General features: G+C 44.8%; 1 protein-coding gene across 1 annotated transcript; it reads left to right on the plus strand.

Moving 5' to 3' along the window:
- Nucleotides 1–17,533: 17,533 nt before the first annotated feature.
- Nucleotides 17,534–25,524, plus strand: LOC129323596 (baculoviral IAP repeat-containing protein 5.1-like). The gene is made up of 4 exons (XM_054970123.1): nucleotides 17,534–17,671; nucleotides 22,939–23,069; nucleotides 24,279–24,399; nucleotides 25,402–25,524. Exons 1-4 carry the CDS (start codon nucleotides 17,534–17,536, stop codon nucleotides 25,522–25,524), a joined length of 513 nt encoding a protein of 170 aa, XP_054826098.1.
- Nucleotides 25,525–27,641: the final 2,117 nt, after the last annotated feature.

The raw sequence follows: 27,641 nt of genomic DNA on the forward strand, positions 1-27,641 counted from the left end.
ATAGAAGAGAAGTATGTATAGTCTGTTACCAGTGGGTTTTGAAGATGTCACTAGATCAATAAATAAAGCCTAAGAGCCATTAATTGATCTTAGCAGCTTAGTAACTGTATTGTTAATTTTAATTGCTTTGACACGATAGGCAGTAAAATTTAAAAGGTCATTCAGAGAGGAGTGATACAAATGTTTACTGCTGACACATTGATTTACCTATGCTGAACGAAAGCAGAATTGAAAGCCAAGAGAATCAAGTGCACTCTACATGAAGACAGCTCGCCAGGTTGTTTTGATCTACAAGCAGCTCTCCACACTGAAAGCAGTGAAAGCAGCGTTCTCAGTAATCATGCTTTGCGGTATTATCCAATACAATTTTTAAAGTTTGTATATGTACACTCACACATTATGCAATGCATTTATATTTTGTATCACTTTCATATTTATCAAAATACTTAATTTCACAGGTCAAGGGATGGTGTCATGGAAATATAAATAATAATAATAACTGTGCTTATATACCGCTCTTCTACACATATTAGCGCTTCACCCAGAGCAGTGAACAAGTTAGTGTTATTCTTATCCCCACAATGGAGCTGGGGCTGAGAGGAGTGGCTGACCCAAGGCCACCTACTGAGCTCATGTCAGTAGTGGGATTCAAACCAGTAGACTGCTGATTATGGTTTAGAACACATAGTGAAACATATGCATTCTAAATAACGCTGTATGAACTTCACTGTAGTTCTTTTTCTAGTATGGTGTATAACTGGTGCTTCTTTATCTTTGACAGCCAATTAAAAATAGTGAACAGTATCAAATACATGTTCTTTAATTGTTAGCAGAGACCAAGGATGATCTGGTCATGTAACGTTTCCTGTCATTTTTACTATCCATATCTCTTATCTTGCAGCTGGGCATAGTTGTACTTTTGGCAAGGTAGAATGTCACATGATTGGAAATAGTAAATAGTGGGTTGATATTTATCTATGTTATCATATGAAAAGATGTTAGATATCTGCATAAGATAATATATAAAAATGGTAATCCAAATAGCAGATCAGGGTTTTGGCTAAAAGAAATCTCATGAAGATCTAGGCAGGAAACTTACCCTTGTAATATGTGCTACGGTAACTTGAATGCATTTTGTCGTTAATCTGACTGAGTTAGATTTCATTAAGAAATGTTAGGAAACTTAATTCTTGTTGTGTTCATCTGTTCTATTTTTCTGTTTCATTTAAATGAACATTTATATTTTGATACCTCACTTAATGAAAACAACTAGTGTTTGTTAATGAAAGAAGCCATTAAACTCTTAGGAGGAGTCTGCCTCCTGGTTGGGAGACTGCAACAAAAACATACATCCCATTTATTTTGTACTGTAAAACAGTTTCTCTAAAACAGAGAAATGTGTTTTCAGTTCTCACTTGAAGGTTTCAAGCTGCTCAAAAGTTAAGATAAAACCTTCAACCCATCTGTACTGAGTATTTAATACTTTTTACTTAATGTTTAAAAGTTATGTTTAATATTTATGCCTAATATGATTATAGAAGCAATACTGTTTGAATTATCTATATACTTATTTGAGATGGATTGTTTGTAAATTTACAGTTTTATGAAATTTTTACCATTTTATAACATTACAACTTTGTAGCACAAAAGTTTTGCTTGTAGAAGAGGTTGCCAAAAATAAAAAACCCTATCCCCCCATGAAGGGTGGAGAAGGCAAAGGGCGGAGGGCGGAGGGCGGAGGGCGGAGGGCGGAGGGCGGAGGGCGGAGGGCGGAGGGCGGAGGGCGGAGGGCGGAGGGCGGAGGGCGGAGGGCGGAGGGCGGAGGGCGGAGGGCGGAGGGCGGAGGGCGGAGGGCGGAGGGCGGAGGGCGGAGGCGGAGGCGGAGGCGGAGGCGGAGGCGGAGGCGGAGGCGAAGACGAAGACGAAGACGAAGACGAAGACGAAGACGAAGACGAAGACGAAGACGAAGACGAAGACGAAGACGAAGACGAAGACGAAGACGAAGACGAAGACGAAGACGAAGACGAAGACGAAGACGAAGACGAAGACGAAGACGAAGACGAAGACGAAGACGAAGACGAAGACGAAGACGAAGACGAAGACGAAGACGAAGACGAAGACGAAGACGAAGACGAAGACGAAGACGAAGACGAAGACGAAGACGAAGACGAAGACGAAGACGAAGACGAAGACGAAGACGAAGACGAAGACGAAGACGAAGACGAAGACGAAGACGAAGACGAAGACGAAGACGAAGACGAAGACGAAGACGAAGACGAAGACGAAGACGAAGACGAAGACGAAGACGAAGACAAAGACAAAGACAAAGACAAAGACAAAGACAAAGACAAAGACAAAGACAAAGACAAAGACAAAGACAAAGACAAAGACAAAGACAAAGACAAAGACAAAGACAAAGACAAAGACAAAGACAAAGACAAAGACAAAGACAAAGACAAAGACAAAGACAAAGACAAAGACAAAGACAAAGACAAAGACAAAGACAAAGACAAAGACAAAGACAAAGACAAAGACAAAGACAAAGACAAAGACAAAGACAAAGACAAAGACAAAGACAAAGACAAAGACAAAGACAAAGACAAAGACAAAGACAAAGACAAAGACAAAGACAAAGACAAAGACAAAGACAAAGACAAAGACAAAGACAAAGACAAAGACAAAGACAAAGACAAAGACAAAGACAAAGACAAAGACAAAGACAAAGACAAAGACAAAGACAAAGACAAAGACAAAGACAAAGACAAAGACAAAGACAAAGACAAAGACAAAGACAAAGACAAAGACAAAGACAAAGACAAAGACAAAGACAAAGACAAAGACAAAGACAAAGACAAAGACAAAGACAAAGACAAAGACAAAGACAAAGACAAAGACAAAGACAAAGACAAAGACAAAGACAAAGACAAAGACAAAGACAAAGACAAAGACAAAGACAAAGACAAAGACAAAGACAAAGACAAAGACAAAGACAAAGACAAAGACAAAGACAAAGACAAAGACAAAGACAAAGACAAAGACAAAGACAAAGACAAAGACAAAGACAAAGACAAAGACAAAGACAAAGACAAAGACAAAGACAAAGACAAAGACAAAGACAAAGACAAAGACAAAGACAAAGACAAAGACAAAGACAAAGACAAAGACAAAGACAAAGACAAAGACAAAGACAAAGACAAAGACAAAGACAAAGACAAAGACAAAGACAAAGACAAAGACAAAGACAAAGACAAAGACAAAGACAAAGACAAAGACAAAGACAAAGACAAAGACAAAGACAAAGACAAAGACAAAGACAAAGACAAAGACAAAGACAAAGACAAAGACAAAGACAAAGACAAAGACAAAGACAAAGACAAAGACAAAGACAAAGACAAAGACAAAGACAAAGACAAAGACAAAGACAAAGACAAAGACAAAGACAAAGACAAAGACAAAGACAAAGACAAAGACAAAGACAAAGACAAAGACAAAGACAAAGACAAAGACAAAGACAAAGACAAAGACAAAGACAAAGACAAAGACAAAGACAAAGACAAAGACAAAGACAAAGACAAAGACAAAGACAAAGACAAAGACAAAGACAAAGACAAAGACAAAGACAAAGACAAAGACAAAGACAAAGACAAAGACAAAGACAAAGACAAAGACAAAGACAAAGACAAAGACAAAGACAAAGACAAAGACAAAGACAAAGACAAAGACAAAGACAAAGACAAAGACAAAGACAAAGACAAAGACAAAGACAAAGACAAAGACAAAGACAAAGACAAAGACAAAGACAAAGACAAAGACAAAGACAAAGACAAAGACAAAGACAAAGACAGCCGGGCCCCCGGGGGTCGCGGCTGCGCCGCTCCCCCCGACGCCCCCCGCCCCGCCTGCGGCGGGCCGGGGGCCCCCGGGGGTCGCGGCTGCGCCGCTCCCCCCGACGCCCCCCGCCCCGCCTGCGGCGGGCCGGGGGCCCCCGGGGGTCGCGGCTGCGCCGCTCCCCCCGACGCCCCCCGCCCCGCCTGCGGCGGGCCGGGGGCCCCCGGGGGTCGCGGCTGCGCCGCTCCCCCCGACGCCCCCCGCCCCGCCTGCGGCGGGCCGGGGGCCCCCGGGGGTCGCGGCTGCGCCGCTCCCCCCGACGCCCCCCGCCCCGCCTGCGGCGGGCCGGGGGCCCCCGGGGGTCGCGGCTGCGCCGCTCCCCCCGACGCCCCCCGCCCCGCCTGCGGCGGGCCGGGGGCCCCCGGGGGTCGCGGCTGCGCCGCTCCCCCCGACGCCCCCCGCCCCGCCTGCGGCGGGCCGGGGGCCCCCGGGGGTCGCGGCTGCGCCGCTCCCCCCGACGCCCCCCGCCCCGCCTGCGGCGGGCCGGGGGCCCCCGGGGGTCGCGGCTGCGCCGCTCCCCCCGACGCCCCCCGCCCCGCCTGCGGCGGGCCGGGGGCCCCCGGGGGTCGCGGCTGCGCCGCTCCCCCCGACGCCCCCCGCCCCGCCTGCGGCGGGCCGGGGGCCCCCGGGGGTCGCGGCTGCGCCGCTCCCCCCGACGCCCCCCGCCCCGCCGCAGGCCACATTCAAGGCCTTAGGTCCAGGATCCAGAGGAGTTAGCCATGTTAGTCTGTAGTAGCAAAATAGAAAAGAATCCAGTAGCACCTTTAAGACTAACCAACTTTATTGTAGCATAAGTTTTCGAGAGCCACAGCTCTCTTCATCAGATGCATCTGATGAAAACAGCTGTGGCTCTCAAAAACTTATGCTACAATAAAGTTGGTTAGTCTTAAAGGTGCAACTGGACTCTTTACTATTTTGGAAAGACATTGACACTCTCCATGTAGTCAGGCAGATGCATACAAGATGAGGTTTGCAAACCCCTCCCCATTCTCAAATGCTACTATGCAAAAACCATTCTTGATGACCCCCCCACATGAATGCCCCAAGACAGCGTTTTTCACATTTTTGTGAAGGTCATCAAGAAACCCACAACAACCATCGTCATCAAGAAAGTTTTTTGCATAGTAGCTTTCCCCAATGACTGATCTGCTAAGGATCCACGGCACATCTGAATAGAAGAGTGTTCTAGGGACACACTCCCATGGAGCGCAGGTTCAGCCACAGAAATGAAGTGTCCGATTGAGTCTGATACCGTGCTTTAGAAATCTTACAATTGCTTCTCCTGTGGGCTCACTGTGACAGGCAAATAGTCTTTCAGGGAATCTTGAGTGCTTTTACTGATCTTTTCATTGAAACCCTCCTGCTAAGCATTTGACAAACCATGGTGCTCACAGAGTAGGAAAATCAGTGGCCTAAAATGGCTAACAGTTGAGTGTGTAAGTGCCTTCTGTTTAGTAGCATTGTGTCTGAGATTATATGAAAATTCTGTTTCTGTGGGAATCTGTGCGTGGGCTTTTATGCATGGGCTGTTTATCCTTCTTTTGGCCCTGTACTGTGTCGGGTGTTTTGCAGATGTCTGCACACAGCATTCAGTACCTTCGGCAGTCGGTTTGAGTGTATCCTGGGCTTCGTGGGTGCTCTGTTGCTGCAAGTTTTTTTCTAATATGATTCTATGCCTGCTTTGACTTCAACACATACAGTTCTATCCACTTTTCCTTGACCCGCCCACAGTGCAGTGATTGGTACCCTGCACCCACCTTACCCTCCCCTTTAATCTCTTCTATCCTTCCCGTTTCAACTCTCTTTTTAGTTTTCAAAAGGGTTTTAAAAAAATCTTACGTTGGGATTTTGAGGTCCGTTAACCACCATATGAATTCCAATGTTTGAAAAAACGTGTTTCCCAGTTGACCTAGCGATCCAGCAATTCAGCACACAGTACAAATGAAAAAATGCAGATACGAGGAGAGAGAGAGAGAGGGAGGAGGGGGGGGACACTTGTGAAAGGACAACAAGAGCAATGATTAAAGCAATGAAGGAAGTTCAATAGCCAGTCAAAACTGTCCTTTTGAAAAGGGGAAAAGACCATGCAAAAAAGTAACATTGGATACTAATGCAAAGGTGTGTATGAAACAAGTGAAAACAGGCTAAATGAAAGAGCATTCACTTCCAGAGAAATTAGGAATAAGGACTGAGCGTGGAAAGGGTCATTGAAACAAAACTATGAAAGCACGGCCGTTTTTTTAAAAAAATCTTTACAAACCAAACCATTAAAAACAACAAAAAGAGCATAAAACACCATCATCTTTCCTCTATCCTACACACTCCCATACAAGTGCTCTTATACATGAAGTAAGCCATGCTACTTAACATAGAGCCAATTCAAATATGTACTGAACATGCAAGACTGTGCTACTTCAGAAAGTATGTGGTGAATCAGAAGCTTAAATTCATCTTTACGTGAAAGTCTCCTTGTATGCGCTTTAGCAAATTGTGGTTAAAAGATCCATATACTAAAACGATCTTACATGTCATCTAGAAGGAAAAGCTTTTAATTCATGAAATCTCAACTCCATTTTTTAAAATATTGTATGACATAACATTCTAAAGTTCTCAAATGCATTTCATAGCATGAACTGAGCTGAACATTTACTGTCCTTGCAAAGTACCAAATATCGTCTCCCGTGCAGCATGAAGATAATTTCCAAGTAAGCCTCTGGCAACGTTTCTTAACAAAACTGAGCCTGTGGTAGAAATAAATCGGCTTTATGTCTGAAGTCTCCATGGAGCTTAAGGAAAGATGATTCAGCAGATAAAACTGGGTTAAGACAAGGACAGCTTGTTTCTCTAATTAATAGAAGTCTTGAGTGTTAAAGGAACAAAAAACCCCAATACATTGGAGTTCATATGAGGGCATGTATATTAATTCTTATAATAGATCAACAGCCCCCAAATGAGTTAATGAAGTCATCCATCTGCCATGTCATTTTAAAGGCAAAATTAAGCTCTAGGTTGCTTTTGTTTTCTTATGTATAGAATATTTATAAGGTATGTGTTTATTAACCTTGACTCAACTTGCAGGCTAAAGCAATTCTTGTCCTTGATAAGAATGTCACCCCCAGCCTATATTAAGCAAAACTTAAACTTACTGCTATACTTTTTTGGTTGCACTTAAAACCCTGCATTTCCTTTAAGAAGCTCAGGGTGGCATATGGGGGCTTCCAGTTACTTTCTTATTTTCCCTGCCCTTGTCCACATTCCCTCAGGTTCAGAGATGGAGCTGTGTCAGACACTTCCAAGTCATTCTCTGGGTGCCCAATACTACACACCGATAGACATTTAATTGCGCCTGAGGCTGAAATCCTAAACACGTTTTCTAGGGAACAAATCTAATTAAATTTAGGAGATCGACATGCATAAAACATGCTAAGTATACAAGGTGGAGAGTTGGGGGGAAGGCCACTACAGAAGACACTCCAGTGTTGTGAAGAGAAAATCCCATCCCTCAGATGCTGAAGCAATTTATGCAAACAGATTACCCCAAATATGACTCATAGGTTGCAGAAACTAAATGGCTGCCTTCAGTAAATTTCCTCATGTACCGCTGATGTTTATATATAACTAGCACCAGAGCCCACTGTGTCATAATACAACAGGCTCTAGCAGTGGGCTGCGGCCAGCTAGCCCTCACCACAGAGGGTTGCTGGGGCGGGCTGCCCAGCAACTGGCTGTGCAGCAGTGGGCTGCCGGCAGGCTCCACAGCCCCCCCCCCCCGCCAGTGAATTAGCTGGGAAGGGAGAACATGGCGGTTCATCTGCCTTCTCCCTGCCCAGCTGAGCGGCAGGCTCCCGCGCCCCCTCTTGCCCACAGATCGCTTGGGCAGAGAGAAGGTGGCTGTTTGCCCACCTTCTTCTGCCCACCTGACTGGCAGGCTCTGGCGCCCCCTCCCCCCCCACGGATCAGATGGGCAGGGAAAAGGCGGCTGGTTCGCCTGCCTTGTCCCTGCCCAGCTGAGTGGTGGGCTCCGATGCTCCCCTTGCCTGTGGATCAGCTAGGCAGGAAGAAGGCGGCTGGCTTGCCCACCATCTCCTTGCCCAGCTGACGAGGGGACAGGCTCCGCCGCCCCTCCTTGCCCACAGATCAGCTGGACGGAGAAAGACAGGCAGGCCTCTGAAGGCCGTAGATGTGGTGCGGAGGGGCAGCACCCCTGCAGCCGCCTCCCTGCCAGCTCCACATGCCCTTAGAGGCCTGCTGCTGTCAACTTTTTATCCTGGCACAGGCGCACTCCGCAGACCCCTCAGTGCACCTTTGCTGGAATAAAAAGTGAGTTGTCGGTAACACAGTTAGTCTTTTATATATTAGAGATATGGATTCTCCAGTACGTTGTTCTTCGAAATGTTTCTAAATCTTGTGTTGGAAATTTGGCTTACAGTATTCAAAATAGGCAAATGGTGGACATTGAGGAGAGCTTTGACTAACAGGAAGGGGACAGAACAGTGCAGCAGCTGACCTAGAAGCCCCGAGATAATAATTTCTCCCAAGTTTTTATTTCCTTCTCTTAATCACATCCTCCCTTTCACACACATTTTTAACAATAGCCTTGTTTGTGACTGACAGGAAGGTTTTATTTTCTTCATAAGAACAGATTTGAGGAAGGTACTTCTCACAACACAGGTACTGTATTTAGAGAAAAAAACCCACATCTGACAACTGGATGAAGGGGACAAAAACAGGTTGTGACAATGGAAACCCAAGTCTCTAGGCAGCCTCTCCAGAGCCTAATAATCCTCCTGGGCTGAGTCTTGATCATATATATTTCTAGAGTGTCTTTCCTGTTCTGAAACAGGAAGTGACATTCTTGCATTGTTCCCCCATTCCCCCCCCCTGCACCGGTTGGTTGAGTAACAGTGGGGGATGGAGAAGTGTCACCAGGAGATCACCTGAACCTAGTAAGTAGCAGCTCTACTCTCAGCCTACCCTACCTCACAAGGTTGTTGTGAGGATAAAATGTATGAGAGGAGAATGATCTAAGCTATTGGGGAGATAAGGGAGGGATATAAATGTAAGAAAATAAAATGAACTCTATCATGCGCTCCTTATTGTAGGTATGCATGAGGACTTCATTTTTGTTAATTTATTTCCTGTCATTTTATGTCTGGATTCATTATGTATTCTTCAGACATCAGACACATTATGTCTCCAGATATTTTATGTTGTTTTAGTTCACACAAAAACCCCTCTCATTAAAACGTTATCTCATACATGGCTTTTAATCGGATGCAAGACAAAGGGGGGGAAAGGCTGTTAGAATTGCTTATGAAGACAAGCGCATAAGAACCTTCAGTGCAGCATTGTAAAGAAGACAAGGTGGCTGTCAATTAGGAAATCGCAGTACCTTGCAATTCCATTGTTCTTCGTGCCTGAAGGTTTGTTCTTTTTAACATTCATGTAATCAACATTTCTTAGAAACATGGTACCCAGCTTCATGTTGAGTATTTAATGTGATGAGTTTTTCTTTCGTAAATCAAGGTAGAAATAATACTTTGGGAATTCCCTCTCTCTTAAACACGACCTGCACTGTCTTAACTTTGAGTGGCATCTGACAAATGCAGGAATAATGAATAGGAAAAGAGTTGGGTTTTGGTCTACCCAAAGGCCATATATTCCAGCATTTCACAAACAGAAATAGAGACATGTCTACAAAACATAACAGTTCAACGAACAATATTTAAAATGCACACTACAGATTAGAAAGTGTACTCATGCATAGTTAAAATCACAGAGTATTTATTTGTTGATTTCATTTCTCTCCAATGTGGCTCCAGAGTAGCATACATTGTCCCCCTTAGTTCCATTTTATGGTCAACAGCCTGTGAGGTAGTGTCTAGGAACAACGTTGGACACTGAACCACGGCATAATTGGCAATAGGGTTTCCAGCTCTGGGCAGGGAAATTCCTGGAGAATTTTGGAGTGGCCAACCAGACTGGGCAGCTGGTTGGCCTCCTCTGGCTGTGTGGAACTAGTGAGAGTGGCCGCCCAGCCCACCCCCTCTGGCTGGTCTCCTGCAGCTGTGTCACACTGTTGGGAGTGGCCAGCCAGCCTGGGCACCCAGAAGTGGATCCATTAATGATGTCCGTTAGTGATGCTAGTGATGTCATAACACAAGATGAGAGTGCGTTAAAAAAAAGGTGGGTGCTGCCCGCCCCTCCCCAGGGGCCGGTATTATTCTGAACCCCATCTGGCAACCCTAGGAGGATGAGGTTTGGGGAGAGGAGAAATCTTAGCTGGGTGTAATGCCATAGAGCCCACCGTCCAATGTAGCTATTTCCTACAGGGGAACTGATCTCTGTCACCTGGAGATCATTTCTAATTCCAGGAGATCTCCGGCCATCACCTGGAGGTTGGCAATACTACCCAGCAAATTCAGTCCATTTGGGGCCAAAATTGGCCCCAGCAAAGTTCAGGAGCACACCCACAGCCAGCATGATGACATCACTTTGGGAAGTGATGTCATCATGCTCCACCGGGAGCATGCCCGGTGTGCATTTTCCCAGGTTGCCTGCTGGTGGTGGGCGATCACTGGGGGGGGGGGGCGGGTTTGTCACCTCCCGCCAGTTGCCAGTGATTGGTCGGTAACTGGCCAACTCCACAGGAGATTGCCCACCATCAGTGGGCAACTGGAAAGCCTACTTGCAGGAAGAGACACTGGGAGGGGAGCAGTCACCATGCCCAGAAATAGGCCAGGTGTGGCCAGGTAGGCAGGGATTGGCAGGTGGTGATGAAGGGTGGGGCCAGACAGTTTCTTTAAAAGGAGCTCTTGTAAGAGGATAAGGAGGAAGGAGGACACGGCTCTGGCCTGTGAAGAGTTGCTGTCCTGAGACAGAAAAGGAATCAGGTGAAGCAACTACCTCCTCTTCCCTTGCTAAGGCCGTGGAAGACCTGGCAGAACTTCTGAGGGCTGGCCGATAAGCTGTGAGTGTGTGATGGCCCAAGGTCACCAGCATGCTTCCATAGCAGAGTGGGGATTCAAACCTGTGTTGCCCTGGTGGTTCCAAACTGCAGTTTGGATGTGTTTATGGATAATGCAGCTCTATAGCAATCATCCACTTTTTTTCCCTGTGTGAACGAGCAACTGCCATATCCAATAGTGTGTTGGATGACTTCAAGCCACTCTCTCCATATCAGCCTAACCTACCCCACAAGTTTTTTCCCCTTTACATGCTAACCCACCCAATTGTCTTGACATCACATACATTAAACCACTGATACAAAGGTTCTTGAAATGTAATATTGACTTTATAGGGGATAGGAAAGGACAAGCTGTTTCCTTGTCCTTGACTGTGAATGTCTTAATGGATCAGTGCTGAATGCCATTCATTGTTGCTATTGTGAGGATAAAACAAAAGAGGATGCAACAAAGTTGTAATCTATTTTGGAGCCCCATTGGGGAGCAAAGTGGAGAATAAACATCTAAATCCTACTATATAAAAGGCAAGGTGTGTTGGCAATGACTCATTTTTATCCCCATGCAGGCGCACTTGCAGCCCCTCCATGTGTCAGACTGTGGCTAGATAATGTCTTTCCTACAGGTTCTCCTTTAAAAGCAAACAAGAGTCCATTGTTTGAATAAGGAAACTTTACTGCAGAAATAGTTCATTATAGTCCACTGGCCTGAATAGGAGATTCAGGATGGTACAAGAGCATTGTTACCAATGAAGAGAAAAGCATGAGGTACAAAGTAACAGTTCCCAGCTGAACCAGCCTCCCCGCACAGTTCTCAAAACAACATCTTTCAGACTTGGGAAGCTGGACTCTCTCAAGGCCAATCTTGGGTGGAACGTTGTTAGACAAAACAATCTCTTTCGGTGAGAAGTCTGCTTGGGAACTTGTGCACCTGTGGAGAAAGCACTTAAACACTAGAAACATTAGAAAATGGAGTCAGTACAGCTCATATACACACTGAACCTGACACCATGGTGATAAAAACTGTGTTGTCAGCAACATGTCTTGCCTCAGAAGCCCCAAGGAGGCTGCTGTGACAGCGGGAAGGCCTAGTGTGACGGCATGGCCCTCCGGAGCCCCTGAGGAGGCTGCTGTGGAGGTGGGAAGGCCCGCACGGTGGGTGTGGCCCTCTGGAGGCCATTTTCTAGAACCTGTTGTTTATACAATGGGCTTGGTTGCTAGTATTTATTTATTTATTTAAATAAATAGTATTTATTTATTTAAACAAAAGCTTAAGAGGGTTGAACCTTTAACGGTTTGAGGGGACAGAGTCATGGGATGGAGTAAACAGTTTCCTATTGGCCAGATGCATCCCCCTAGTTGTGGTTCCCCCATCCACAGCACTTTCTCTTAGGGCCAAGCTACACATGACGAATGACACTTGAATGGCAAGTGTATTTCTCCCTGTTCACTTGCCCTCCACTCAATCCACTTGCCATTCAAGTGTCATTCGTCATGTGTAGCTTGGCCCTTACTTTAATTCCATGTCTCAGTTAAGCTACCCAGCTAGCCAAAGGCTGCCAAAGCAAGGGAGATAAGAAGATGGTAACTGGCGTGGAATGAACCCAGTCATGGACGCAATGGAGCATTAACCTCTGATCATTAATAGATTGTTACTGTTTAGCTTCTCAGTTCAGTTCTCAGCATACAGTGTGTCGTTCTTTTAAAATTCAGCCCTGCAGATTATTGTATCGTTTCTTGTTTGCACATCAAAGTGCTGCCAGCACTTTCATATCCTGAAAGAGGATGCGGAGGAAGTATTATAATACTCGACTATCAAACAGCATCAACTTCTTTGATATTTTATTTTCCAGTCTGCCTCCCCCCCCCATCCTTAAAAATGGCCAAGGAATTTATACTCAGTGCCTGACAGTGACCGCAATGAGGGGGGGAAAACCCTCACTCCAAATCATATTTCAATGGCCTGCATTGTTATAATAAATCGTAGCCCCCTAAACTTAGCTTTAGTTCTGAGCTGAGGACAAATTGCCCACTGAAAATATTACTGTGATTCCAAGATATTAACCAGCTTTTTCTGCCATCCTACATATAGTTTTTCACAGGGACAAAGGCAGGGCTTTTTTCTGGGAAAAGAGGTGGTGGAACTCGGTTGCCCTCAGAGAAAACCCACGGAGCGGCACGGAGGGCAGTCTAAGCTCCCCTCTGTCTAGAGAGCAGGGGGTGGGGCCACCAGCCATGTGACCATTTTTAAGAGGTTCCGGAATGCCGTACCACTGCGTTCCAGCTGAAAAAAAGCCCTGGACAAAGAGATAACAAGGAAAAGATACTCCTATAGAAGATTCTCTCCTGTTTCTGTCTCTCTCTCTTGGTCTTTCTGAGAATTCTGGAAGGGAGACAGAGGGAGGTTTGGGAACTCTGAAACTCCGATTGTAACTCTTGGTGTGTATGTGTGTTAAACATCCTATTGGTAAGCATCCTATTGTTAACAGCCTTGCTTGGATATTGCAAACTGAAGGCTGTGGCTTCCGCTATTGAGTCGAGCCAATCTCATTTTCGGTCTTCCTCTTTTCTTATCACCTTCCTCCTTTGCTAGCATCATTGACTTTTCCAGGGAATCTTGTCTTCTCATGATGTGACCAAACGATAGCCTCAATTTTGGTTGTTGTGGGTTTTCCGGGCTGTATTGCCGTGGTCTTGGCATTGTAGTTCCTGACGTTTCGCCAGCAGCTGTGGCTGGCATCTTCAGAGGTGTAGCACCAAAAAACAGAGATCTCTCAGTGTCACATGCCAAGACCATGGCAATACAGCCCGGAAAACCCACAACAACCATCATTCTCCGGCCGTGAAAGCCTTCGACAAAGCCTCAAATTTGTCATTTTAGCTTCTAGGGAGAATACAGGGTCCTGGATTAAGTACAGCAACTCCCAGTTTATGACCCCATGCTAAAATGTAAACTTTATTAGGTTAATTTTTTTGTATGCAACTGTTGCAAATTTTCTCAGAAAAATCCTCAGAATTCTCCTTCACAAATGTCGATGTTGAATATTCGAGAGATCGTTTCCGAATGCACAGACATCCACTGCTTCCAGGTTTTGATCTCTGTGTTAAAATGTTAGTTAGTTTTTATGGATTTTTAATTTTTATTTCTTTTATCATCATAACTTACCTTGAGTCTAGTTTTGGAATAAGGTGGGCCTAAAAGTCTCTAAATAAATAAATAAATAAATAAATAAATAAATAAATAAATAAATAAATAAATAAATAAATAAATAAATAAATAAAATGTCAATAATACTTAGGCAAAACTGATTTTTGTATATGATTAGAACATATAAATTTATTCTGAAAAATTCTTGCTGTTCTTTGCAAATTTTGATGGTGAATATTCTGCAGATCCTCTCCCAGCGATTGAATAGTGATTGATATGCAGTTGTATGTCTATGTAGTGTTCAAACTTTCTATTTTATGGTCACTCTTTCCACATTCACTTGCCTATATGGAAGAACAGGGTTTTTGTAATGGGGTACCTCTTTACCTGGATAGCCCAGGTGAGCCTGATCCTGTCAGATCTCAGAAGCTAAGCAGGATTGGCCTTGGTTAGTAATTGGATGGGAGACCTCCAACAAACAACAGGTTTGAAGAGGCAAGCAATGGCAAACCACCTCAGTAGTCTCTTGCCATGAAAATCCCAAGGGGGGGCATAAGTCAGCTATGATTTGAGGGCACTCTCACCACCACCTCTTTACAGAGTACCAGAAACTCTTCATGGAGAAAAGCACCTCTTGGACATCTGAGAGCGGGACCACAAGTGACGCCTGACACAGGTTGGACACTAGTCAACTTCCCTCAAGTTTTGATGGGAAATGTAGGCATCCTGGTCTTGCAGCTTGACTCTCCGGCTGCTGTCCAATGGACTTTTCAACTGTCACTTGTCCAACATTCCGCCAAGCTGCCTACATTTCCCATCAAAACTTGAGGGAAGCTGGCAAGTGTCCAACCTGTGTCAGGCGTCACTTGTGGTCCCGCTCTGAGACTCGGGCTGAGAAGGGAGAACATCATGAGTTCTGGCACTTCTTCTTCTTCTTTTTTTAAGAAAAAAGCACCGTGGAAGAATGTGCTAGGATGCAAAAGAACTTCAGCTATGTTCTAGAGTACGCACACTCAGTGCAGCCCTGAGCAGAATTCCACCCTTCTAAGACCTTTGAAATCAGGGAGTGGGCTTAGAAAGGCATAACGCTGTTTAGGATTGCGCTATCAGCTTACATACTTACAGTAAGGAAGCGCGAAGGATGCCACACTACCTTTCATTGGACTCCTCTGGCTGATATTTCTGTTCCAGAAGATGTAGTTAGTCTGAATGAATGGGATGGGGGAGGCTGTGGTTAACATGGAGTCCCTCTAGCATGCTTTGCTGTACTGCCAAACCTTCCGGCATCTACTAATTGAATTTAATACTATTCTCCCACTGGGGAGGTGTTAATTCTATAGTAATAAGGGTATTTTCCGCAGAAAACAAGCTCAAAAGCACCAGCTGAAAATACACTAAAATTGCTTCAGCAGGACAGTTAGGAAGAGCAGCTGTATAAAGGGATGGTTCCCCCCCCCCGCAGAAAACCCTTACAAATCCTAGTGCATTTAAGATAAGAAGACAAGTGAAGGCGCTAGCTTGATTTTTCATAGATACTTTTCTTTTGACAACAGGGCTTTTATTTGTAGCTTTTCAGCTTTTAGGTGAAATTACATGCAGACCTCCCCCCCCCCCGGCCCTCCATTACATTTTTCTATTCTGTCCTTGGAGTATATCATTACATGCTCCCCATTTCCCCAAGAAGCTATCGGGACAGCATGACCTGGGTTGGTTCTATCGGGGAGACTTTTAACATTTTTTGTAACTTTTGCTTTATGTACAGGTGGAACACACATGGAGAGGGAAGGTGGAACAGCATAGCCCTTTCTCATCAGATCTTGAAAGCTAAGCAGGGTCGGTACTTGGATGGGAGACCACCAAGGAAGACTCTGCAGAGGAAGGCAATGGCAAACCACTTCTGCTTCTCGGTTGCCTTGAAAGCCCTTTGCTGGGGTTGCCACAAGTTGAGTGCAACTTGAGAGCACTTTACATACACAGAGATGGAGGTAAAGCGGCGCTCTTGCATAAATATAATTGAGGTATAGTGGTTAAGACTAAGGTACAGTTGGCATTGTTCCGTCTGCTTGAACTGACTCGGTGATGAGCTATTGTACTATGTGTGACCTTTAAACTTGAGAATAAAGCCTATGAGAAAGTGGGAATACGAAACAGGAATTGAAAATATGCTGGCAAAAAACCCATTGGCTATATGTTCGATGTAACGTTCAGCTTTGGTGCTCTTCTGCTGAGCAGCGGATTCCTGGAGGTCACCTTCATGAGTTTCTTGCAACGAGAAATACCATCTAATAAAGAAAAGTGAAAATGTATTCATTTATGTACTTTTCACTAGTTGGACTGCGATTGGATATTTATTGCATTCCGTATAACTGTTTAGAATATTTATTCTATCTATATTTTTGTATTTCTCACTGTAGAGTGGCTTATTTATTATCATTATGAATGCTTGATATTATTATTGCACATAATTAGCAGTTTGCACTTTAATTGATAAAATTAAACATTTATTTTATTGTATTAGATTTAGAGACTTCTACCTCTGGAGACTCTTTGGTGTTAAGTTAATAAGATCTGGAAGACACAGGTCTGAATCTCCGCAACCAGATATTAGCCATACTCCCTGAAGTCGGCTGATTCCGCACACCTTGGATAATGCACTTTCAATGTACTTTATCAATCGTTTGAGGTGGATTTTTTGTTCCGCACACAAAAAAATCCACCTCAAACGATTGATAAAGTGCATTGAAAGTGCATTATCTAAGGTGTGCGGAATCAGCCGTCATCTTCACATTCTTCCCTAACATGACAATAAAAAGGGCCTTAAGATCATTTTTACCTACCCACCTTTTTTGTTTTTAAACACTGAGCTAGGGGTAGCGTTCTGGAGATCCTGAAAACTTGCACATTGCATTGTATTATTTTGGTTGGTCTTAATAAAAGGGCGTTACATCACTTTTGCTTTTGAGTTTGTTATCCTTTCCTTATATCTGTTCATTTATCTCCTCAGTCAGGAACTCAAAGGAACTTAACTCATTCCTTCTATTTTATCCTCATAACAACCTTGTGAGGTGGGCTAGGCTAGGAATGTGTAACTGACCTAAGGACACCTAGCAAGCTTGAGAGTAAATGCTGCCGAACAAAATTAAGGTTGACTTCTGAGTAAGCACTGAAGGCTGCAGTCTTCAACCACTTATACAAGGGTGTGGGCTGTACAGCGGAATCCAATTCGTTTGGGCATTTACAGCATTACCCAAAATGAAATAGTTTATAAGACAAGGAGATTATAGCTGAGCAGCCAAACTGTGTATTGTTGTACTCATCTAGTTCTGAAAATGTTATATTTGAACACAAAAGAATAAAGCAAGAGGCAGAGATTTGCTTGATCATTTGCCACCTACAAAGGATTGCCTTAATTTTTTTTTTGCTCTTTACAGCTGAGACCAATCAACCTAGTAACCCTCCTATGTCCTATATATAAAGAGGTGGGCCATGCTAAGGAAGGCAGTTGGTCAAGTGGAAGAGATTCTAACACTGACAGTATGGAGCTACTCCTTAGAGAGATCAAAGCTGCTTCTGAGGGTATGTCTGGATTTAAAGAAATGTATAGCTATGAGAATCGCCTGAAAACCTTTGCAGAATGGCCTTTTAAGGAGAACGGCAGATGTACTCCTGAAAATGTAAGTCTGGAGCTATTTGGTATCTCTTTAAAAAGTCAGAAATGTGTGTGAGTAGCCTGGGTCCTATTGAGTTTCCTAATGTTTACTCCCAAGTCAGTAGGTAAGACTGTGACCTTATAAACTCTCGCTTTTGAAAAAGAATGTATGTGAAGCCTATTTTAAAATGGCTAAACCCCTTCAATGCGAGGGATAAACTATTTCCTAAGGGTTGCTAACAGGCCTGGAGGGGAGGGGGGAAGTCTGGCTTAATGTGCGGAAATGAGCTGCTGAAGCTTTTCAAAGCATAGTGGCAAATTATATCACCTGATAAATATTGTAATAATAATTGTGTGTTGCCAAGTCACAACTGGTTCATGGTGACCCTAGGACCATGGGTTTTCAAGGCAAGAGATGAGCAGACAGTGTTGGTCTCCCATCCAAGTACTGACTGTGGCTGACCCCACTTAGCTTTCAAGCTCTGGCTAGAGCAAGTTTAGTCTGAGCTGGTAAATAATATTCCACCAAGCTTCTATTAAAGGGACAGTGCATCCTTTCTCCAGGCAGTTGGCAACTCTACTCTGTAAGGTATGTGGCTCCGTAGAGGAAAAGCACAAACACACACCTGGTTCCAAAAACAAAGTCACATAATACCACTGAAGTAATACAACACAAAGTGAAATATGAACTGCATGCTACGTTTTTGTGTTAACAACGGCATTACATAGCTCTTGTTTCTGGATTTTGCTGTGTCCTAGTATATCTACCTAATTTGGTACCCACCAAAGTTTATATCTTTACTCTTTTCCCCAGTAGTCTTGAGTAGAGCTGCTCCTGTCAATCACAGACATGCTTAGTGAGCCACGACATTGTTTCTGATGGTGTTACTTTAAAAACAAAGGAAGCCTTTCCAGATACCAACATTGTGGTTGCTTGTAGTGCAGAAATTGTGCATTGGGGGGAGGGGGGAGGCATCAGTCTACTTGGAGCAGGAGGCATCGGAATTCAAGGCCGATCTTGTACCTTCTTGCTCCGATCTCTTGCTTCTTCCTTCCCTTTTGGTCAGATTTCAAATAAAATTACTCAGGAAGCCTCAATGAAGGTGAAGTTTACAAGAGCCAAACTGCACCGAAGTTGTAAGACTGGACCTTGGGGTACAAGTCCGAAGCCATGTCCTTCAGGCTCACTAGAGGAACCCCCCCCCCCCAAATGCTGTGTACCTTTTGTCCAGGGTTGCCACCTCTGGCTTAGGAAATTCCTGGAGATTTGGGAGGTGAAATTTGCGGGAGCTCAGTGGATCTACAATGCCTTTGGAATCCATTCTTCGAAACTGCCATTTCCTCCAGGGCAAATGATCTCAGTAACCTGGAGACCATTGGTGAATCTAGGAGCACTCTAGGGGCCAAGCTACAAGTGATGCCTGACACTAGTTGGACACTTGTCAGCTTCCCTCAAGTTTTGATGGGAAATGTAGGCATCCTGGTCTTGCAGCTTGGCTCTCCGACTGCTGTCCAATGGACTTTTCAACTGTCACTTGTCCAACATTTCGCCAAGCTGCCTACATTTCCCATCAAAGCTTGAGGGAAGCTGACAAGTGTCCAACCTGTGTCAGGTGTCACTTGTAGTTTGGCCCTAGGTTCCAGTTAACAATCTTATTTTGAAGATGATAACAACAACAACAACAACAACAACAACAATGTTCAATTTATATACTGCCCTTCAGGATAATGCCCTTATAAAGTGTTTATAAAGTATGTTATTATTATCCCCACAACAATCACCCTGTGAGGTGGGTGGGGCTGCGAGATCTCTGGAAGAGCTGTGACTGACCCGAGGTCACCCAGCTGGCTTCAAGTGGAGAAGTGGGATGTATGGATGCTAGAAATTGTGGTGGGTTGTGTTAAAATGAGTAAGAAGAACACTTGTAGAAATGGGGTGGGGTGGTAAGCAGCAGGAGGAACGAGTCCACCATTGGCATCTCCTAGGCGCATTTAGCTGGGGAAAGCAAAACAGAATAGAACTTGCTTCAGATAGACTTGCCTAGGCTTGTAATGAGGACAGAGAAAGAGAAAAGGATGGGAAGCTAAGCTAGTAAGCAAAGTAAGCAATGTCCAGAGACATGTGATAATGTGCAGGTAGCCTTGCATCCAGCAGTATCATCAAGCCTGCCTAAGTACTAATAACGGTGAAGAGGGATATGCCTGGAAACAGCATTCTGGGCTACACGCGCCTTCAATATATATTTTGCCTGTTTAATGGGAACCTGTTTGCATCTACAAACAGCACACGCCTCTATCTCCTCATCCTGTCGTTATTACCTCTAGAAACAGGATTTGAAGAAATTCAGATCAGTCCTATATTTCATTTTTATTTTTGGCAAGGGGAAAGCTTTAAGACATTCTGTGAGCACCACCTGCAGGGCTGTCTGAGCCTATGGGGGGTGCTGCCGCCAGCTTGGTCTCCCCGGCTGAGTTGCACAGCGAGGGCACTGGTGCAGCGTTGGGGCCAGGGTGAGCAGATGGGGGTTAAGCAGCACACCCCGGCCGTCGGGCAACTCTATTACCAAGAGGAGGGGGGGTCTACTGCATCCTCTTCCCTCTCTCTCTATTTACTCGGCCTCCTCCCCTGTTTGGTCCCCTCTCTGTCCACCCCGTCCCTTCCTCAATCCCATCCACTCCCTCCTCCTGTGTTCCGTCGCTGCTAGCGCTCTCCTTTCGTCTCTTGTAATTGCTCTTGCTTTCTCTCTCTTTCCTCTTTCTCTCCCACTTCTTCTTCACCACCCCAGCGTCTTCCCTTTTATCCTCCCGCCTCCCCAATCTCCTTCCTTCCCCCCTCCCCCTCTATGACAGGCAGCTCTCTCCTCCAGTCAGGGTGCTTCGTGGCTTGGGCTGCCACTTGGCCCCGCCCTCGTCCTGCTTGGGCATAGTGTGGGGCTGGCAGGACCCGCCCAGCGCCAGTGCCCTCGTTGTGGGGTGCGGATCCTGCTGCTTGGGGCGTTGGCGAGTGTGGGCACCATCCTCTCTGGCGTTGTGGTGCTGTTCGATGGCGTGCTCTCTGCCCCTCTGCCGGCAATGGCTGCCGCTGGCCCCGGCGTCCTGTGCGGGTCGCTCATCCTTCTCGCTGCTGGACTGTTGGGGCACCGTCTCCCTGCCAGTCTTTGGTCGTCTTCTCCCCCTCGCCGGCCCAGGCGGGGTTTGCAGGCGAGTCGGGGTGGGCGGGAGCGTCCATGCCCTGACACATTCAACGGTGCTTGAGCCTACAAGGCACCTGGATAAATAAATAGATGAAGACGGCTATTTAAATTTTCTATATAGTGGTTGTCTCTTGGGGCCTGGGAATCCATAGTTTTGTTGAGACTGTGGTGCCATCACAAAATGGCTGCCATGGTGTAATGGGGCCAATCACAAGGCTGTGAGGTTACAATCCAAACGTCCTCTTGCGACGGAGGCAGCTGCTTTCTCAGTGCTACAGACACACAAAAAAATCACTCTACATGAGACATCTGTACATGCCTAGTTGAGTACATTGGTTCAAGCTCCTAAGATCTTACAGGCCCAATTCTGGCTTGTCACCCTGGGAATGGAATGAGCAGCTCAATTAATTAATTGCACCTGTGAGCTGTTGCTCAGACTAGGTGTCCTTGGGGTGGAAGGGAGTCTCGGCTTCGCATGTCCTCCTTTCCTGTGCTCAGGCTAGCAACGCTGACAGTGAAGTGTGCCCTGATTGGCTGACTGTACTAGAAAAGATGGCTCCTCACTGCACTCTGTATCACACTTCACACTCTCACGTGGGCCTGGTTTGACCATTATTCCATCAGCATGTGAGAGACTTTGCTCCATGTCAGGCCTGAATGAATGAATTTATTTGCGGTCAGAGACCGTTACAATGGCAATACATCCTTAACAGTCAATAAAATAGTTAAAACCAGTGTAAAGGACATAGAAAAATACATTTGGCATTTAAAATCTTATCTTAAAATGTATATAGTTCTCTGAGAACCGCAGTAATTCTAATATTTAAAACACTGACGTTAAAATAGTTAAAATCGTAAAAAGAGCAGGACAGACTACGTATGGCTATACTTTTTATTATAGAATTTAACCAAATGGAGACAGAATTGGGCTATTTGCCTGGAGATAGTTGGATTTTCATCATTTAGGAGTTTCTCCAGGCAGGCCTTATTTGCCTCTGCAATTGGTCTGTCTAAGGGTGGGGAAATAAACTTGTCCCTATAGACTTAATGGAAAGGACAGCGAAAGAACATATGAATAAGTGATTCCACTTCACCGATGGAGCAAGGGCAGCGCCTGTCCTCATATGGGATCTTTCTATATTTCTATGGTCATTGAAGGGATAACTTCACATCGGCTCAGGCCTGAGACGACCGCCTGGCATAGTTTTGGACTTGGTTTGTGAGTATGAGCAACTCAAGCCTCTTCAGAGAATAGCAAGTTTCATCTCTAGACAGACAGTTTTAGCTAAGCAATAGATAAGTGTTTGTTATTTTATTGCCTTTTGCTTGTGCCTTATAGAGTGGTTCCTGCACCCCTGCATACAGTCTCTGAATTAATAAACAACCATTATATTTAAGCCAGCGTTGTGAGTTTCTGACCAGCTGTGCGCAAATCCGCCCAGGGAAACAAACCCAGAGACTGGGAAGTCTCAAATGCTCAAGGTGGTTCAACCCTCCGGGAGGGCTACTAGGGGTCTGAGGGGCTGAGCAGCACTTGGAAAGGTGGCCAGGGGGCTGTACGCCTAGACAACATCTTACATGGGGACGCTCAAGCGTAGGGACACACAATGTTAGCCGGCAAGTGTAGTTTAATTTGTTAATTTCATCTTCGCCTCCCTGAAGAGGAGGTGAAATTGACGAGCATTCCGGGAGGTGAAGATGAAATGAACAAACCCTCTGAGGAACGATCTCCACTGGCTCTATCTTTTAAAACTACCCTAGTGTAGAGAGGTGAAATTGACAGAGCCTTTGGCTCTCTCTTTTTAAACTTCACTTCCCACCTAACATTGCATCTCCTTACACTTGAGCGTCCTCGTGTAAGATGTCTCGTGTAGAGAGACTCAAAGGTGACGGATGCATCCTGGCTTCTCCTGAAGCACCTCCTGCTACAATGAGATGGAGGAAATTTGGGACTGGTTCTCTTCTTTGACAAAGAAGCAAACGGATGCTGGGGAACTGATTGGTTGTCGTTACGGTGCCCACAGGTGCCATGTTGGAAACCACAGCTTTAGCACCATGATGATTGCTGTATTTGAGGTGTGGTTGTCTTCTCGTACAGATGGCTAAAGCCGGTTTTATCCACTGTCCAAATGCCAGCGATCCTGATGTGGGCAAATCTACCTTGGATGTGGCAAAGTGTTTTTTCTGCTTGACCGAGTTGGAGGGCTGGGAGCCAGATCATGATCCTTGGTAAGTACATTCTGGCGAAGCTGCAATAGTAAATCAAATCTGGACGCAGTTTGCAACTGACTTTTTGCAGTGCTTTACTAATTCAGACTTTAGAAAAAAGCCTTCTGAGCCATCTGCCTGCAATACAGATGAATTAAGAAAACCGTAAATCTAGATCAGTTGTGTATTAAAGTCAGGGCTCATTTTGAGGGGGAACGCTCTGGAACACAGTTCCGGCAGTTCCCCAAAGAGGTCACATGACAGGTGGCCCCACCCACCTGACTCTCAGCCATTTTGGGCCTGTTTTGTCCTGGATTGGGGCCGAAACAGCCTGGATCAGGCCTCTGATGAGTGGTGGATCACTCTCCTGCTCAACAGCAGCCAGATCCTGACCATTTTGGGCCCCTTTTTGGCCATTTTCATCCCCTTTTTGCCATTTAGGGCCCAATTTTGGCCCTGAAAGGCCAGGGTTGGGTCCAAAACAGCCAGGATAAGTGATGCCAGGGGGTGTGGCATATGCAAATCAGTTATGCCAATGACACACTTCCGATTATGGCAAGGGGTGTGGCATATGCTAATGAGTTATGCTAATGAGTTCCTCCAGCTCTTTTGCTACAAAATGACCCCTGATTAAATCCAATGCATGCTGGTGGGGAGGGGTGTTTGTTGCAGGATCTTTGAGGCACTGCGATCTGAAGAAATCTAAATAGCAGTCTGCCTTGGTCTTTTCGGGAATACATATTCATCATAATCAATTAACCGGGAGCATTGCAGAGGTTCGCAAGCAAACAAAGTGTTTGTGTCTTTGCCTCTGCTTAAACACTTCCTGCAAGGGAGGGTACCAAATGGGTGGGGCTTGGCCCGTATCATGGGATCTGCCCATGTGGTTTCTTTATTCACCTATTCTCCAAGCAGTATGAGGAAGTGGCTCCCATCACAGAAGGTGCATACAAAGGGACAGGGGCTTTTGGATGTATCCGTTTTCTCTAAATTGCAGCAATCTATCTTGGATTCTCTGGGGAGAGTAGGTTATAACGGAAACCATTTTCCGAAGCTTGGCTGTGCTTGCATTTGCAGAAGATGAAACTGTGTTGCTGTCACTTGTTTAAGCTTTAGACTAGAGACAGAAGAGGGTATAAAGTACACCATAGAGGCACCAGCTGAGCACCAGAAGTCCCTTCTTTGCTTTCTGGCTACAGACATCTCATCTGGCTGTTCTTTTCATTGCAGGTTGGAACACACCAAGCGGAGCAAGGATACTTGTGGGTTTTTAACCCTGTCCAAGAATGTGGATGATCTGACAGTAGAGGAATACTATCACTTAGAGAAGGAGCGCGTGAAGATTTTCCTTGTGCGTAAGAAGTGGTCTTAAATGGATACCTGTGTTTTTCTTTAAATGAAAGTGGCTTGGGGGGAAAATGTTGACACTTCTGTTCGGTTTACATTAAGGGTGTATGTGTGGTGGTAAACAATTGGAAAATACCGGCAGTTCAGTGAGACTTATACAACATCAGATAAATAAAAAGACCAGCCCCACTCCAAGATTCCTTATCTTCTGCTCTAAAGCATAAAAACAGTGCTAACATTATCAGAAGTAACAGCATGCAAAAGATTATTGGTGTAGGCTCCATAATCTAGACCACACTTCACAAAATATCTTCTCCCAGAAAATCTTTTTGATGGCCAAAACCAGCAAAACGTGTTGAAATGGTGGTATGTAGATTCACTTGTAGATTGGTGCTTCTTGTAGGGTTGCCAGGTCCAGGTTGGGAAATTCCAGGAGATTTGGGGGGCGGAGCCTGAACAGAGTGGGGTTTGGGGAGGGGAGGGACCTCAGTGAGGTATAATCCCATTGAGTTCACCCTTCAAAGCAGCCGTTTTCTCCAGGGGAACTGATCTCTTTTGCCTGGAGATCAGTTGTAATTCTGGGAGAACTCCAGCTATCACCTGGAGGCTGGCAAGCCTAGCTTCTTGGCACAGTATTTGAATATAACAAGAATGGATTAATACATCTTAGAGCAGAGGGCCATTCATGGTGTCTTTGTACATCATGGAACATGGGCGGGAGGACAGGAAGTACACGTGCCTCACACTTCCTGTTCCTTCATTCCTGTGCTATTGACAAGGCCCGCCTGTTGCTATTTCAGTCAGATGTGCAACCTGCCTTTGCAACAGGAGTTTGTGTGTCTTACTTTTGGGGAAGAGGCAAAATCCCACTGTGTTGTACGGTAGAAGTACAGGGCAACGCAAAGAAATGATGTTTCCAATATAGAGAAAATCCAAAGCAGCTCCTGAAGATTCCTAGTGTCCAAAATTCTATGACTAAATAATTTTTTCTCACTTGATTCTTAAGTGTAAAGCTGTAAGAAGTGTAATAAATTCCTTTGAAAAAGAAGTGGCTGCAACCAGGAAACGTCTTGTGGATCACTTTGTGAAGAAGTACCAGTATGCTCCTGAATTGGAGAAGCCATCCTAGACACTTCTGCCCTACCTTTCTTTAATGTAGAAAGAATTTCTGCCTGCTACCAGCTGCAAAGAATGAAACGATTAATAATGGATTTCAGGGGAGGCTCTTTTGTCATTTCATCTCGCGTGTGTTCACATTTTAGGCACAGTGATGCTGACAAAGAATGCGCTTTCTCAGATACTTGTTTTCATGTTTTTATGGTCAATGCGTGTTAGTAATGATTATTTGCATGAAACTTGCAAATTGTACCCCCCTCCCATTTTTATCTGTTCTACAAAAATAAAGTTTTATATGACCACTCTTCGCGGGTCCCCCACTTCTCAATGTATCCAATTCTCAACGAGGCCCCATCTGTGAATACTTTAATCTGCAGACTAGACAGGTATTTCCACAAATTTGAGATATGTTCCAGGTTTGTAGAAAAATTTGAAATCTTAAAAAAAATACATAGATTTAAACCCCCCAATATAAAAGAAGCAGCACCTATAGGTTTAAGAAATAAATGCCCTCTGTGACTGTTGCTAGGCAACTGTGACAATATTGTCATGCTTCAAGCTTTGGTTTCTGTCAGTAAAAGGGAGGGGGAGGGTCAAAGCCCTTTCCAGGGCTGTTTTGGCTTTTAAGAGAAAACTCATTGGACCAGGTCCACCAGGTGACTTGGTGTCATGTGACTTCCTTGACACCTGCAAGCCCAACTGTTCACTAATGTAAAACAGCAGCCACCCCATGAAAGCCAGTGTGATGTAGAGATTAGAGTTTCAGACTAGGATCTGGGAGACCTAAGTTCAAATCACCACTCTGTATGGAGGTTCATTGGGTGACGTTGGGCCAGTTACATATTCTCAATCTAACTTACCTCACAGGGTTGTTGTGAGGATAAAATGGATTAGAGGACAATGGTATCAACTGCTTTGGGTTTCCATTGTGTGGAAAGGCAGGGTATAAATGAAGTAACTGAATAAAGCTGAAGATGGGAGGACAGACAAAAAGCAAGTTGTTTGATGGATGGGAAAGAGAAGGAAATAGGGAAAGGTGAGAATATAGGATTAGGGAAAGAGGAAATAGCACAGAGAGGGGGATACAGGGGAAAAATCACCCCCCCCACACACACAAGTCCTTGCAGGTTCCCAGCTATTGAACTGGGCCTGGCCCTGCTGCTGGCACCATCCAACTGGGCGCAGTCTGGCAGCTGAACCACACAACTGGGTCTTAGTTTTTGTGCATAGAGGCTATGGAGGAGAGGAGGAAGCAAGCAGGAAAAGGGCAAAGATTATATGAGGGCTTTCAGGTAAAGCAAAGTGGAAATAGTAGTGGGGGGAAAATAAGATGCCCCCGGAAAGTCCTTGCACATTCTCCACTTTTATATTTTAGCATTGGTTGAAAGTTGTTTTTTCTCTTATTGTTATATAATTTTATGTACATTGCCCTGAGTACTACTTAAACTGGAAAGTATGTCTCAAATTCTGCAAATTAAAAAAATGCAAAGCAACGAGGGTAAGCAATTAGTAAGGCCAACAATAAGCCATGTAAAATCCCCTTTCGAATAAAACTGTTGTAGGTATACATTATCCACCTCCAGGGGTTTCATAAGCGTATTGCCAATGGCACTACATCTATTCTTTGTTGAAAAATATTGGGACTGCCCTGTGCTAATGCAGAGCTCAAGAGGCCAATTCCACTCTTGAGCAATGGCAGTTACAGGGGACTTGAGATGCAGGATTGGAATTAATGCGTTTCCTGAGCCCGGCCTGCTGGCTGGATTGATTTTTTTAAAATAACCCGTTCCAGTGGGGTAACCTTGTCAGTCTGCTACAGCAAAACAAAAAGGGATCTTATTTTACTTTTTTCTTTTACAGATTTATAGTGACAAAAGCATGTGTGGACTAGAGCCCATTACATATAACATTATAACATTCTATTTATATACCACCCTTCAGGACAACTTAACACCCACTCAGAGCGCTTTACAAAGTGTGTTATTATTGTTAGAGAGCCCTACCCCACCACTTCCAGAAATCTGACTTGAGCAGGCAGCAGGAAAGGTAATAATAAAAAAGAATAGCTTGGCCCCAGAGCCTGGCAGCAGCCCTGGAACCTGAGGTAGTAAAGTCCCACCCCACCACACA

The sequence above is a fragment of the Eublepharis macularius genome, chromosome 2 (assembly GCF_028583425.1).
Source record: "Eublepharis macularius isolate TG4126 chromosome 2, MPM_Emac_v1.0, whole genome shotgun sequence".
NCBI lineage: Eukaryota > Metazoa > Chordata > Lepidosauria > Squamata > Eublepharidae > Eublepharis > Eublepharis macularius.